Source organism: Phaethon aethereus (genome assembly GCF_964289735.1).
Source record: "Phaethon aethereus genome assembly, chromosome: 9".
In the NCBI taxonomy this organism is placed as follows: domain Eukaryota; kingdom Metazoa; phylum Chordata; class Aves; order Phaethontiformes; family Phaethontidae; genus Phaethon; species Phaethon aethereus.
In genome coordinates this window covers 2,044,402-2,057,334 of record NC_138585.1, presented here as the reverse complement: position 1 = coordinate 2,057,334, position 12,933 = coordinate 2,044,402, and the positions used below count along the sequence as shown (strand labels likewise).

At 46.9% G+C, this 12,933-nt stretch overlaps 1 protein-coding gene across 1 annotated transcript in view; it reads right to left on the bottom strand.

Annotated features, from left to right (window-relative positions):
• Positions 1-4,553: 4,553 nt before the first annotated feature.
• Positions 4,554-12,933, bottom strand: part of KY (kyphoscoliosis peptidase) — a gene marked incomplete at both ends in the record, with an annotated part of 33,414 nt that continues 25,034 nt past the window's right edge. The window contains 4 exons of the mRNA XM_082003434.1: positions 4,554-5,455; positions 6,568-6,758; positions 7,338-7,526; positions 12,521-12,638. Of these exons, the coding sequence (XP_081859560.1) occupies positions 4,554-5,455; positions 6,568-6,758; positions 7,338-7,526; positions 12,521-12,638 (1,400 nt within the window). The remainder of the gene's footprint in view (positions 5,456-6,567; positions 6,759-7,337; positions 7,527-12,520; positions 12,639-12,933) is intronic.

Below are 12,933 nucleotides of genomic sequence, written 5' to 3'. Positions count from 1 at the left end.
GGAGAACCCACAAACAAGTGAGATTCATCTGTATGGCAGATGTAACTGCAGCTGCTGTGTAAGCTGGTGTCAGCCTGTTTTGAATCTAGGCAGATGAACTGTCCAGGTGAGATGAACTGCTGCATTAAAATACATCTGTGACCCGTTTTGAGGAATATATTCAGTCCTTCCTCAGGGAAAGTAAGTTGTTAATGGGTGAACAGAACCTGATTCCTATGGACTTGCCTTTCTTCCAGGGGCATTCTGCGGCTCTTCTGTACAACCTTTGTACAGGCAAACCTGGGGACAGAGACGTCGCTTGTCCTGCTCTGTAGGTTTCCCGTTCCTCTCCGTCAGCCTCGCCTTGCGCTAGAGCAGCTTAAGGCTGTCAAGAAACGAGTTCAAAAGCAACACACGCATGTAAAAACCAACCGTCAGATTAGGCAGATGAGTTCAGCAAAGGTGATGCCTGTCTGCAGCCTCTTTGTCATGCCATAAAATGGGACTGCACTTGGTCAAGCAATTCTGCCTTCCGGAGTTGAAAAACATTTGAATCAACAAGTTCTTTCATTTTGACTTTCTTCTGGAGTTCTTTGAACAAGGATAAAACCTTCAAATCCATTCTGGACTCTCATTGTGCAGCCTTTGTAACGAGGTGCTTAACTGCCCACGACTGGGGATTAGACTGTGGTTGTGCATTTTGCATGTAGTCAGCATTGGCCTCGGTTCCTGTTCAGAGCTGTCCACGGGCAAGTGTTTTTGGAACACCCACCTTAACTATCCACATCTCAGGTAAGGACTTGTTGATCATGCGGCATTTTGACCAGAACTGAAGGGCTACATAGAACAAAACTGTTGTTTCCCCTTCCTGCATGAACCTGTAGATCCACGGAGTATATGGTATGCCAGAACTCCTAGGCATTCCTCATGTCCTTCAGTTGGGACAGCAATACTGGTTTTTAAATGATGCCTTACAAACCATTTTATATTTCCTGAAGATTTGTTGAGCAAGCTACATGATGCACTAAGTGTTTTCAGAAGTTTAGAAAACACTTTGGCTCATTACCGATGTTTGCTTCCATATCCCTTTCCTTTAGAGCTATTCGGCAGTTCGTGTTGGCAGAAGGGAAGAGCAGAACTGAAAATGATCCATTTGTTTAATTAGCAGCTATAATCCCACAGTATTTATCAATTTCTAATACATGTAATACAGCTTCCTTCAGGGAGTAGGCTGTAAAAATTTGATCTAAAGTGATCTAAAGAGTAAAATTTGCGACAGGGGAACCGCCGAATGACTTCTCTGCGCTGGTGTATGTGCTCTGTGGTTCCCATCTTCTTTCTTCGCAGATACACCGTGCCGTGGACTCTCCTGTGGCCGCTGTTCCTGGAGCTGCTGCGCACGGACAACAGGAGAGGAGGACGGAGGTTGAGCAAGGCACTACGAGGAGTTGAACGGTTTCCTGCTCTCGCGGCACTCCTTGTTTTCAAGCGTGTGCCTTTCTCGCGGCCAGCATGGAAATAGCCGAGCGTCTGGTTGTGTGCTAACCCAATTTGTTCCATGGGTGAGGAAGCCAACTCGTGAGTAGATGGAAGTGCAGAGCTACCCTTGCCAGAGATAAAAACTTGTTCTACACATACCTAATTTACCTTCACTGAGAAACAAGGTGTTTGCAGAACCGAGTGTTCTGAATTCTTGGTGCTAAGTAATTGTGCCTCTCGGTGGCGTAGGGATTACAAAAAGCGTTCAGCCCTAAGGCCTGCCAAGGGAGAACTCTGAAATGGGGGAGCTGGTAGTCCCGAGATAACCAAGAGGTGTTCTCCTGGTGTTAAGAGTCTTGGCTGCACTGAAGAATGTGCATTTTTTTATGAGGGGGAGGAGAAGAAGACTTGTTTATCCTGAAGGGAGATGTCACAGCAAGTACAGACTTCTGAGGTGCTTTTATCTGGGGCTGCAGGGTTTCTCTGGCATTCTTTGCAGTGTCAAGCATCCCTTGGAATAATCACCTGGCCCTGGCAGCTTTATAATTAATGAAGCTGGAGAAGGTGGGGTTTTTTTTTTTGTGCCTTTGAACTCATGCCTTCGATAGCAGCAAAGAACTTCTTAACGCACTTGCAGGCCTGAGTCGTATGTTTGTTTTCTGTTTGAAACAAAAAATGTGGAAATTTATTTGCAGCACTTCTGTTTGTAGCAGCCTAGCATCTCGAAAGTGGGAAGCCGTCGCAAGCTCTGCCTGTCTTTAGTGTGCTACGGATGTTTTTTCGTGGGTGTGACAGCACTTCGGGTCCCTCTTTACTTGGAGGGGTTAAATGAGTGTGTTTGTGCCTGTACACACATCTGGTGCCTGCGTTTTGCAGGGTTGCGCAGGGGGAGGAGGGAATGCTCCCCGAGACCTCGCTAGGTGGGGAGCAATAGTGTATAAACTGTCCTCTCTACTCCCTTGGGATAATTTATTTTTTTTCAGCCTGCGGTCTTGAGACAGAGATAGAGCGTGTGGGGTTAGAGAGAGGCCTTCTGATGCGGCGAGGAGCAGGGACCGCATTCGTACTCGCGTGGCCCTGCGGAGAGAGGCTTTACCGTGGCTACCCGCTACTCGTGCCCATTCGTGTACGTGTAAGTGAACATCCAGTATTTGGTTGCGTGAAGGCTGTATGTAGTTTGGTATCCTTGGACCCGTGATGTGGAAAAAAGGTAGTTTTCTTCAGTTCCTAAGCTCTCTAGAATGCCTCCTTATCCTCCCATTGTAAGAAGTGACGTATTTGACTGGATCAGCTTGAGCTGTAAAATTAAATCTACTGAAATGTGTCCTCCTTGATTTGAAAAATGGGATCTAAGGAAAAAAAATTCTTCTGCTAGGCACCGAAATAAACCAGGGCTGTTTGTGCTCAGACAAGGCTGGCTTTAGCCTTCAAGGTCCTAGGCAATTAAAAAATCCCCGAGCCTTTTTTGCATCTCCTCTGTGCAGTTCGGTATGTGTTGCTGCCCAGGGGACGGATGCCTGCTGGGCTACAAGGCTTGTTAGTGCTCCCGCCGGGAGGAGCTGCTGCTGCCAGTTTTTGAGGGCAAAGACACTTAGCTGTTTGGGGGAGGACTTACAACCCACTTTTATGTGACGCATTGCAGCCTCCTTGTCTCTAAGTACAAAAAGACCCCAAAGCATCGCTCTGCTCCTGGAGTAAGCTTTGTTAGCGTACACGTAGCGTTTATACTTGGAGCTCGTGGCTGTAGTAGCCTGCATCCTCACTGAGAGCTCTGCTACTTGAATAGGGCTCCAGGTACCTCTGCACTCACTGAACTTGATTAAAATTGGGACCCAAGCCTGGTTGCTGGGGTAGAGGGAGTAACGTAGGAGGGATCGGAGGCAGCGAGCATGCTGCAGATGGGCAGCCCTTTGCTATCGTGCGTAACTTCTGCCACCCAGCCGCTGAGGAGGAATAACCCGCGTGGTTTGTGTGGAAAATACAGCAGCTTTGCGAAGAGGAATTCATATCATTTGGTCAATGAGATAGAATCCAAAAACATAACAGATTTATTTTAAATTCAAGCTCAAACATACCATCTCTCAGGTCACGCTAACGCTTAATGGAGATCTGAGTCTTTTACGAAAATGTTGCTTGATCTTATGACGTGTATTTGTGGTAGGATTCACTAGAAGACCACCTCTGCCTTGAGAATGAATGTAGGGGTTTTCCAAAAGCACAGCACCAAACATTTTTTTACATGATGATAATGTCACTCAGCCTGCTCTTCCACATAACCCCTTAAGTTCTTTAGTTGCAGTATTGCATAGACGAGTTGGAGTAAGGAGTGATTTTTGAGAACTTATTCTCCCTTTTACTGTAGTTTTAGTTATGGAAACACCTATATGCTTGAGATATGATTACAGTGTTAATATTGCAGAAAAAGTGTTTACAATTCAAATACTCTAATATAAAAAGGTAAAAATGATTTTGTTTATTGTATTTAAGAGTCAGTGTAAAAAGTCATTTCGCAGTATCACTTAAATTTGTAAGACAATGAAGTGCACAAGAAAACTTCATGTTGTATCTTCTTTCTAACACTTCTCTCTCCTGGGATGTTTTTTGCAACTTGACTAGAGATATACAGAAACGCTGTTTCAATATCCTGAAGTTCCTCGTGTCCAATATCGCTGCTCAAAATCAGGGTGTACTTTCTTCATCCTGCCCCATAACTAGGTGGATTCTTCTTGGAGCGGCCCTTGTAAGACTTTTCTTGTGGTCCATAAGTTGGAAACCAGCAATCACTGCTGGCACAGAGTGACCTATGGCCAGACAGTAGGTTGTTTTCTTCAAAATGTTTGTCTGGACAGTATTAGTGAAACATAGGTGAGGGTTTTATTTAATTTCTTCCACAGCTGCTCCCTTCTTAACTGGATTTTCTGCTGCTTTGAACTTCATTGAGCCCGTGGTCTTGCAAAAGCCTGCAAGTGTTGTCCTGCATTCGTTGGAAGAACAGATTTGATCGAGAGAATGAGCGATCTCCTAAAGCTGTATTGGTTTTGGGCACATTGGAAAGGTTGGTTCGTGCAGGTGAGTGAAAGAACGAGGAGGGGATGTTACTGGGTCTCAACTTCGTATTTCAGGACGTGTGAGTAAAAGCTGTGGTTAGCGTTCTCGTGCACCATCACAAACACCTCTCTGCATCCCGAAGTGTTGCAGGTTCCCTCCCAGTAGCCTCTGCTCTGGGCGAGAGGGTAAGCGTTCTCAGCCTGAACCAGCACCTTTGCTATCCCGTGCATTTTGAGTTTAAACTGAACGTTGCGATTCGCTGGCAGCAAGCCGGAGAGCGGCTCCAGTATTTCATAGTCTTCCACCCACTTGCTGTAACTCTGAGGGAAAGCTGGCCACTTCACTTCAGTGTTCAGGCAAGTGATGAGGTAGTTGAAGATGTAGTCGTAATTGCCAGGATCTGACTTCTTCTTGGCATAGATTTTCAGGACAAAGTTCCCTGCGTGGGGGAGATGGATCTTCAATTCAATTTGGTTCCCGCGGTGGATTTGCATGATGTGCCGCCTTCCCATATCCTCTGTCAGGCTGCTGGTATCGGAGTGCAGCGAGGCCAAGACACTGATGTCTTTGCCCAGGGTGAAGGTGACAGAACAGCGCCCGTCGTTGGTGTGAATGACGGGGTCGGGGTGCGACGGCCTCAGGAACCCTTGCCGCTCTGTGAACCAGCTTGGTCCCACAGGCTGATGCAGGTCCTTTGGGAAACGCATAGCCTTGTCCACAGACTTGCACTCTACGACATATTCTAACACGCAGCTGTAAACGTCTTCTGAGGCTTTGGAGGGCCTGGCAAAGATCTGCAGCTTGTGACTCCCTGTCTTCTGTGGGTAGATGTCCAGCCTCATCCCATGTTTTTTCAAAGTCATTAAACCGTGTTCATCTGTTCCCTTCAGCTTAAATGTAAATAACGTGGCAGAACGGCAATCCACCGATACAGAGGCTTTTCCATTTACTATGAAATACAAAAGAAAAGAAACTGCATAGGAGTTTCAGTACATTTTTTGCGTGTACATCCTCTTCTGGGAAGACTAATCTGTCCCCAAATAATTCCCGCTTCTCTAGTAAGTAAAATAAAGAGCTGCAGCTGATGGGTTGTAGCTTGTCAGCCTTCCGCTTAGAGTGGTGTCCCTCAAAAAGAATGAAGAGTGGCCTTTGTTTTGGAGATGAGCATTTACCTTATTTTGATATTCACTGAAATGGAGCTGTGGTCCTATAGAATACGAAAGCCTGTGTGAAATGTAACTGAAAGTACCGTCAGCCCATGTGCTCGAGAAGGGCTTAATTAGAGGTGATTAGACCTGATTGCTAGTCCAGTAGCTGTTCCAACAAGCTTCAGAGAAAAGTGCAGGAACCCTTCAGTACGTAGCTGTGAGATAATCTACCTCCCTATGAGCCTGTTCCCAAACAGCTTGAAGACAACGTTAAGTCTTAAAATGTTATTGTCTTTAAGTTTTAACTCTGTGTTCTTAGCATTCATAAATTAGCTATCCAGTTAAATTCCTGCAGCTCTCTTAAAATAAATTCCTGCAGCTCTCTTAAAATCTGAGGAAAGTGCTCTTAAATGTGGGTCCTGTGGTTCAGTGGTGTTACCTGAATAGTTTTATGTTAAAAAGAGCCTCTGGACTTACTCAGGGTGCCCAGTGTTGCAGAAATAAGTGTCTGCTTATGCATTGTTCAGCAATTCAAACTTTTAGAACGTCGTAAAAGATTTTAATATCATTTTCAAGCCGAAGTTGCTAATGATAATAGCAATACTTCTAATTCTTGCTGCTGGCTGGTAAAGTAACTCATCTTCAGCTGCTGGACTGAGGTTTTCTTTTAGACCCAGGGGCTACTACAACTTTTCACAGCTTGAACAACCACAAAAAAAAAAAAAAAAAAACCAACCAAAAAAAAAAAAAAGAAGACCCTCCTCTGCCCCAAGAACTTTGAGTGCACTCTGCTTGCCAGAACTGAGCCAAAAATGTAATTCATTTAGGCACAGCTGCAGGCACGACAGTGCGTCGTGGATGCGGGGCTGCGTCAGGCCGGGTGCTCCGCAGCCTCCCCTCCGTGCGGTGTTACCTGTCTGGATGACGGCTGCCTCTGGGGCTGAGCTCAGCAGGCCCAGCGTGTAGAAGTTGCTGTTGTGCAGTGTGTTGCTCTCAAAATCTTTCAGCGTCAGGGTGGGTTTAAGAAGCTGCCAGTTACTGTTATCTGGGAAGTGATTGTTAATGAACAGAGCGGGGTGAGTCAGAAAATAAAACTCATTGTACCTGCAAAGAGGAAGGAAGAGATTAAGGGAAAATGAGTAAATTATAAATAGTTCATTCTTCTTCCACAGCGGTGGTGGTTTCAGCAGGAGGAAGCTGCAGTGTTTTGGGCTGCTGAGAAACTGAGATTGGTGGGCTTGAAATTCTCCTGGCAAGAGAAGGCACCTGAGCTTTGGTCTTTCATTTCCAGGGCAAATGCTGAGCTTTTGGATAAAACCAGGGTATCTGCACCAACCTCTGCAACCACGGGCTCCCGCAGGAAGAGGGGGGCACTGCCTGTTGTTTGAAAGCGCGGAGACACCCTGCCTCAGGCAGCTGAAAGCCACGTAGTAGTGCACAAACTGAAGAGGTGATGAGCCAACAAGTTTGCGTTTAGCCATTACGCGTCTTGCTGCTCGGGGCCGCTGCCTTTCTACAGGTACATGCTCCGTCCCTTGTGTAGGCAGCCCAGATACCTTGCTCGGGGCTTCGGGTCTTGCTGTGGGACCTAAAATTTGTCGCCGTTTGGGATGCCAAACCCACCAGCCTTTCCTTCTGCCCTTGTGGGAGGTTTATGTATTAGCGTAGAGGATGGTTCTTTACCTGAAGGTGAACTTGGTGAATGAATCGTCAACAGCACCACTTCCCCAGGTGCTGTCGAGTAAATGCCACCTTCCATCGAGGTAGACGGCATTCCAGGCGTGGTCGGAGTCCCCTGCAAAGGTCTGCCCCATCTTGTACCCGTACCCCTTAGAGTATCCCGATAGCTTCATGCACTGGATTCCTGCAACACTGAAAGGAAACAATAAGATGCAGCAGGAGACTTCTGGGTTAAACTTGCCAGCGTACTTTTGTGGAAGGACAAAAGGAAGAGCACAGTCTGCAGAACTTCAGTCCTGTAGACGAGAGGACCAGCTCCATCAGCTCCTCAGGTGCCTCCTTGCAGTTGAGTCCCAGGGGATTTAGGGATTTTAAATGTCTAAGTGTGCAAGCGTACTTCTCTTCGAGAACTCTGACTTCTGACCCTGGTGGCAGACAGCTGTGCTAAGTGCCTAGGTTATGGCAATTTTTAATTCTTTTGGAAAGCTGGCTGTTAACTGGGGTGCTGTATTTTTCTTGGCAGGGAGATCTCTGAGCTTCGTACAGCTTTCCTCTAACTGCCTTCCCGTACCCGCCTGTGGGCACGTTCTCCCCTTTGACCACACGTCGAGACTCTCTTTTTTGGGCTTCCTATGGGGTGGGCTTGCGAGAGCAACGCCAGGTAACGATGCCCGAGGTGTTGGGCTGGGGCTGTTTTTCCTCTGCACAGGGACTTGTGGAGAGCGTCCCACCGGAGGAAGGGGCTTTTCTCCTCCAGTTTTTGCGTAGTCCCTCTCTTTTTGTCTGATGCACCATCGATTGAGCGTTGTTAGAGGAGGATGACAAGGACGAAGTGCGCTTAATTGCGCTCTGTCTTGTTACTCGGTGGAATCCCTTTGATGCCGCCCACAATTAGCCCATGTAATTATAAATTAAAAGCGCGTCTGTTCATGGCTTGTGTTCTCTCTGTGACAGTAGGCCTGGCGTTTGACATAGACTAAGATATCTTAGACCTCACGGGATTGGGGATGCTGGTGTAGTGTCCTTAAAGAACGAGCTTGTGCTTGCCCAGGGTACAAATGATTAAATAGTCTCTTTTTAGAAAAATAATGAATACCTGTGTTGATGTGTAAATAAGATTTAAATCAGCACCGTGTTAATAAGTTCTCCGCTGTTGATAGCAATGGATTCTAAGATGGGCATCTTATTTCAGCATTAATTTAGAATTGCTTCACTTGGAGGGTTGTCTTTTGTGTAGGATGGTATTGACCATTTTTCTTCTTCATTGAAAACTACATTAAATGGAACAGCTACCTTAAGTAATAAACTGTGCTCGCTTCAAGAGCAAGACTGCATAACGTGGGTTTAACTCAGAAGAAAAGTGATATTTATGGGGAAGATGATCAGCACGTGGGGAGGGCTGCTTTTTTCAGAGATGATGCTGGTCTAAAGGGGAGGTGGTCACTTCAGCTTCTCACACAGACTTACTAAACTCAAACCTGGACGTCTTTGTGTCAGTTATTTGATACCCTCTCTTTAAGAGTATCGAACTGAATTTTTACATTCTTTCTCAAATACTTTAAGAAAGGGTATTAAAAATAGAACCACAACTGCAAAGGGCTGACTGAGAGCCAGCTGGGAGCTCACGCTGGGTCGCCTGCAGAGCAAAGACAAAGTTCTGTGGAGGGGAGGAACGTGGCTGTACCCCATCCCCGCCAAAGGTGGCCAGCTAAGAAGAGGAGGGAGCATGCAAGCCAGCTCTCCTTTAGCGTGGGCTTCATGCGGCGATAGCGAGGCGCTGCCTGTCACATGAGGTATTCGGAACGACCGTGGCAGGACTGGGAGGAATGCCATTGAGAAACCTGGTGTCGCAGGTGGTCTGCAAAGCCTTTGCCAGCCCGCAGTCGCGGGTGAGCCAAATTCTAACATGGAGCTGGGCAGTAAATCTGGAGCAACTCCACTGACGAGACTGGTGAGAGCTTGGATTTACATGATGTAACTGAGACTAGGAGCTGGCCCGGGAGCTTCAAGGAAGATTTGATCCTAGGAGTTTCAAAGGGGCCTAACAGGACCTAAGTACCAAATTCCTACTAATTTCATGGGGATTGGCCTGGAATCCTTCCAGGCTTCTCTAGACATTCTTGTTAGCGGGGGTATTCGGAGAGAACGCTAAGGGATGAGTTCTGCCCTTCGTTCTCTCTGTGCTCTCACTTACAGTGAACGTTAGCAAAGCAGCAAGAAGAGTTTGTGCTTGGATGTGTTCAAAGCTCCCAAAGGAAAGGTCAGAGCATTTAAACAGTGGCGTCTCTAATAATGGGCTAAAACATCCCGTAAAAGAGCAATCCTGTACTGGTGAAGAGAGTGGCCGTGTCTCTCTGCTTGTGTAAATGACTTTATACAGACAAATTAGCCAGGCAGAGAGAAGATTGAGGAGCTCTCCAGAAATTCTTGAAAGAGCAGCGTGGTGGTAGAAGATGACCTAAATACAAGGTGGACTGGGAGAACTGAATTAAGAAACAGTTGGCAACATCTGCTTGGTTGCAGCAAGGAGTTTAAAAGCTAAGTTGCTTTTCTGCTTCAAAAAGAGTAGGAAATAATCTGGATCTTGCTACAGGTGTCGCTGGAATTCAATGGCACCTTCTTCGCTTTGATTTCAGGTTGACTTTGATGATTTCATCCAAAAAAGAAGCAAATTTGGCTTCTCCAGAGGGAGACAGGATGGTTTATACTTGTGGTAGGTAGGTGTATGCTCCTGCGCCTGAAAGGAAGGAACTGACTGCAGAAAACAGGAAAAGCAAGAGGATGTGAAACCTGGATTATTTGCAGACTAATTATGAGTAAGGAGCAGCTAAGTGGTCAGATCCACTGTAAGGAGTATGGTCAGCTTTGCTCCCAAAGGTGGTGGCTGAAACCTCTCAAGTGCAAATAATTATTTTGCCTTCATCATTAATTCTGGTAAGCGAGTTTCTCCCTGAGTCCGGACTGCTAGGTTTGGTCCTAAATGGAATTAATGAATTTACACTCCCCGATTCACTCGGCCACGCTACCTCCTCGAGTTGGTTGTCAGCTGAGAAGCCAATTCTTCATCGATGCTGCTAAAATATTGGTCAGAAACCTGTGTTTACGTCCATTGCTAGTACGCGTGATGGTTGGAGAGTGATGTCTATCCGTGACCACCTTTCCTCTGTGACAGCGAGTCTCAGCTAATGGGAAGAAGTCTGGCTGCCAAAGCTGTGGTCGGAGGTGACAGAGTTCTGCAACAGGAACTCTGCTCTCTGCTGGCACTGGGACAAATAGGACTCAATCAGCGTCAGCCGTTGACTTCAGCGGGACCTTTTGGGGGGACTCCTGGTGACTGGCAAATTGGGTTGGTTGTTAAAGTTGCTTCAACAGGAGCTAGGCAGAAAAGGCATGCTGAAAGACCTTCTTTCCCCCCACCCCAAACTTGGCTCTAAAAAACCTTGCTATAAGAAGACTGCTCTTTGCCTTTTGCCTTTATGCTGAGACTCAGCATAAGACTTGAACAGTGCACAAGAAGAAGGGATGAGGAGATCCCCTTGCAAGGAAGGGTGTTGTCTTTGGTTATAGCTTTCCAGGAAAGGAGCGAGACATTGAGCTAATATTTGACAAAAGTAATAGGCTGGATGACTGGAAGGTTTCCCGAGTCACAAAATGAATAATCAACCTGGAACTGAGGAATTAAGAGTAAATCAACAGAGCCTTTGTAAAAGATAATCCTTGGAAAGATTGATGTTTTTAATGAACTAAACATATGCTTTTTAATGAACAGATGCAAATTTCCCCCACTTCTAACTGCTAATAACTGTTCCATAAGATGCAGTTACAAATTCATACTTCATCATCCTATTTCTTTATTTTACTCTTTAGAAAGCAAGATCCGATATTGCAGGATACGTTCTTGGGTGGAAGCATTTGCCACTTCAGCATCTGACACAGTTTTGGTGGTTTTTTTTTTTTTAAATCTGCCCTTTCCCCTTGCAGATTTTATTTGTTTCATGGTGAAAACCTTCCCAGATCTTTTGGGATGGTGTGGAAAGCCAATTGTTACTCACACACGACAATTAATAACCGGTCTTTAATTTTTTTCCAAAGCTACCTTGTAAGCTGCTCTGCTGAGAAGGTGCTCCCTGGGAGAGCCACCTTGCAAGCCCACGCTCCTAGGAAACTACACCATTGCCTTCTGGCGTTAGCAAGCCCCTTCCACGCTCGTGTCCCTCAGTCGTCAGGTCCAGTTTTCTCCTCTTGGACAACCCTTCTCCATAAGGCTGGTCCCAAACTTGCCGGGCACCTTCGCTGCCTTGGCTACTCCTCTAAAGACAAACTATTGCCCACAGCTGGGAGAGGCACGGTGCCGCTCCTGGCTGCGGTGCTTGAGCGTTGCCTTGTGCGACGGCCATCGCCTTTCTTCACTGGGTTGGAGAAACGTGAGGGAGAAGGGATTTGCGTGGGATACGCACGGTGCCTGTGCTCCCTGCCGAGGAAGGGGCTGCCTCTTCTATGAAATGGCTTTGTGATGGGAAAGTCCTGCTTTGTGGGGGAAATTCCACTCGTTTATGCAACTAATCCCCAGTGAAGTCAGTGAGGTTTTGTAGGCGGGAAAATGGACTTTAGTTATTAAATGTCGACGTAGCTATAAAATGGGAATTGCAGGATTACCCTCGATGGTGATGCACCTTGAGACCGACCGCAGAAAACGGTGCGGTGAGAGGCAGCGTCCCTGCGGTGCTCCGGTAGTGGAGGGGAGAGGGCATCTCCGGAAGGTTTTGGGAAAGCCCCTTCTGGGACTGTGCCTACCTCTTGCACGGGATCATGTTGAAGACAACACTCCTCCTTGTCTCAGTCTTGCCATGCTTTTAACCTTCACATACAGATACTCAAAGGGAAAGCCTAGCTTCTTCTAACCAAATTAGCTCTCTGTTTTCATCTGCCATTATGTTAATGCAACGCGAAGCTCAGCAGATGGCACGAAGAAAATTATGCTGGGGAAGGGGGAGCAGGGGGGGTGGAGGAGGAAGCAAAATTGACCTTTCTAGGACTTGCTGTTTTTCCACAGCATGGTCTGAAAGCTGAAGTTCCGCGTCCTGCTTAAAGTCACATCAGTCAATGCAAAGGCAGACAGAATAGGCACAGAGATGACAGCGAATGTTAACTCTCCCCGGCATTGAATGGTTCTGAGCTTAATTTACCTGCACATTTGTTCAAAGAGCCCAGCGTATCCCTCACAAATGCTCTTCCCCGTCTGAAGCACGTCGATGGGCTTGCTCGACAGCTGGCTTTTGTTATGGTAGCCCACTACGTCGTATTCTGCGGGAAGGAACACAGGCGAAAGTTCATCCAAAAGCCCGAGGCAACGGGATGGACGGGCAGCAGGAGCAACGCTGGCTTTGCTGTTCGTCTCCGTGAGCGCGAGCAAAGAGAGCCGAGCCGTGGCGCGTGCTGCGCAAGGAGGTCGTGGGCGGCCGGTGGGGGGAGAGGGACAAGGTCTATTTCTCATCACCGTTTGTTCTAAGCCTGGGCCAGGATTCAGCAGCTGAATCCAAATGGGAGGGAAACGGTGCTTTTTCAAGAGAAAAGAGGGCCTCCCCGGGGGCTGCCCCAT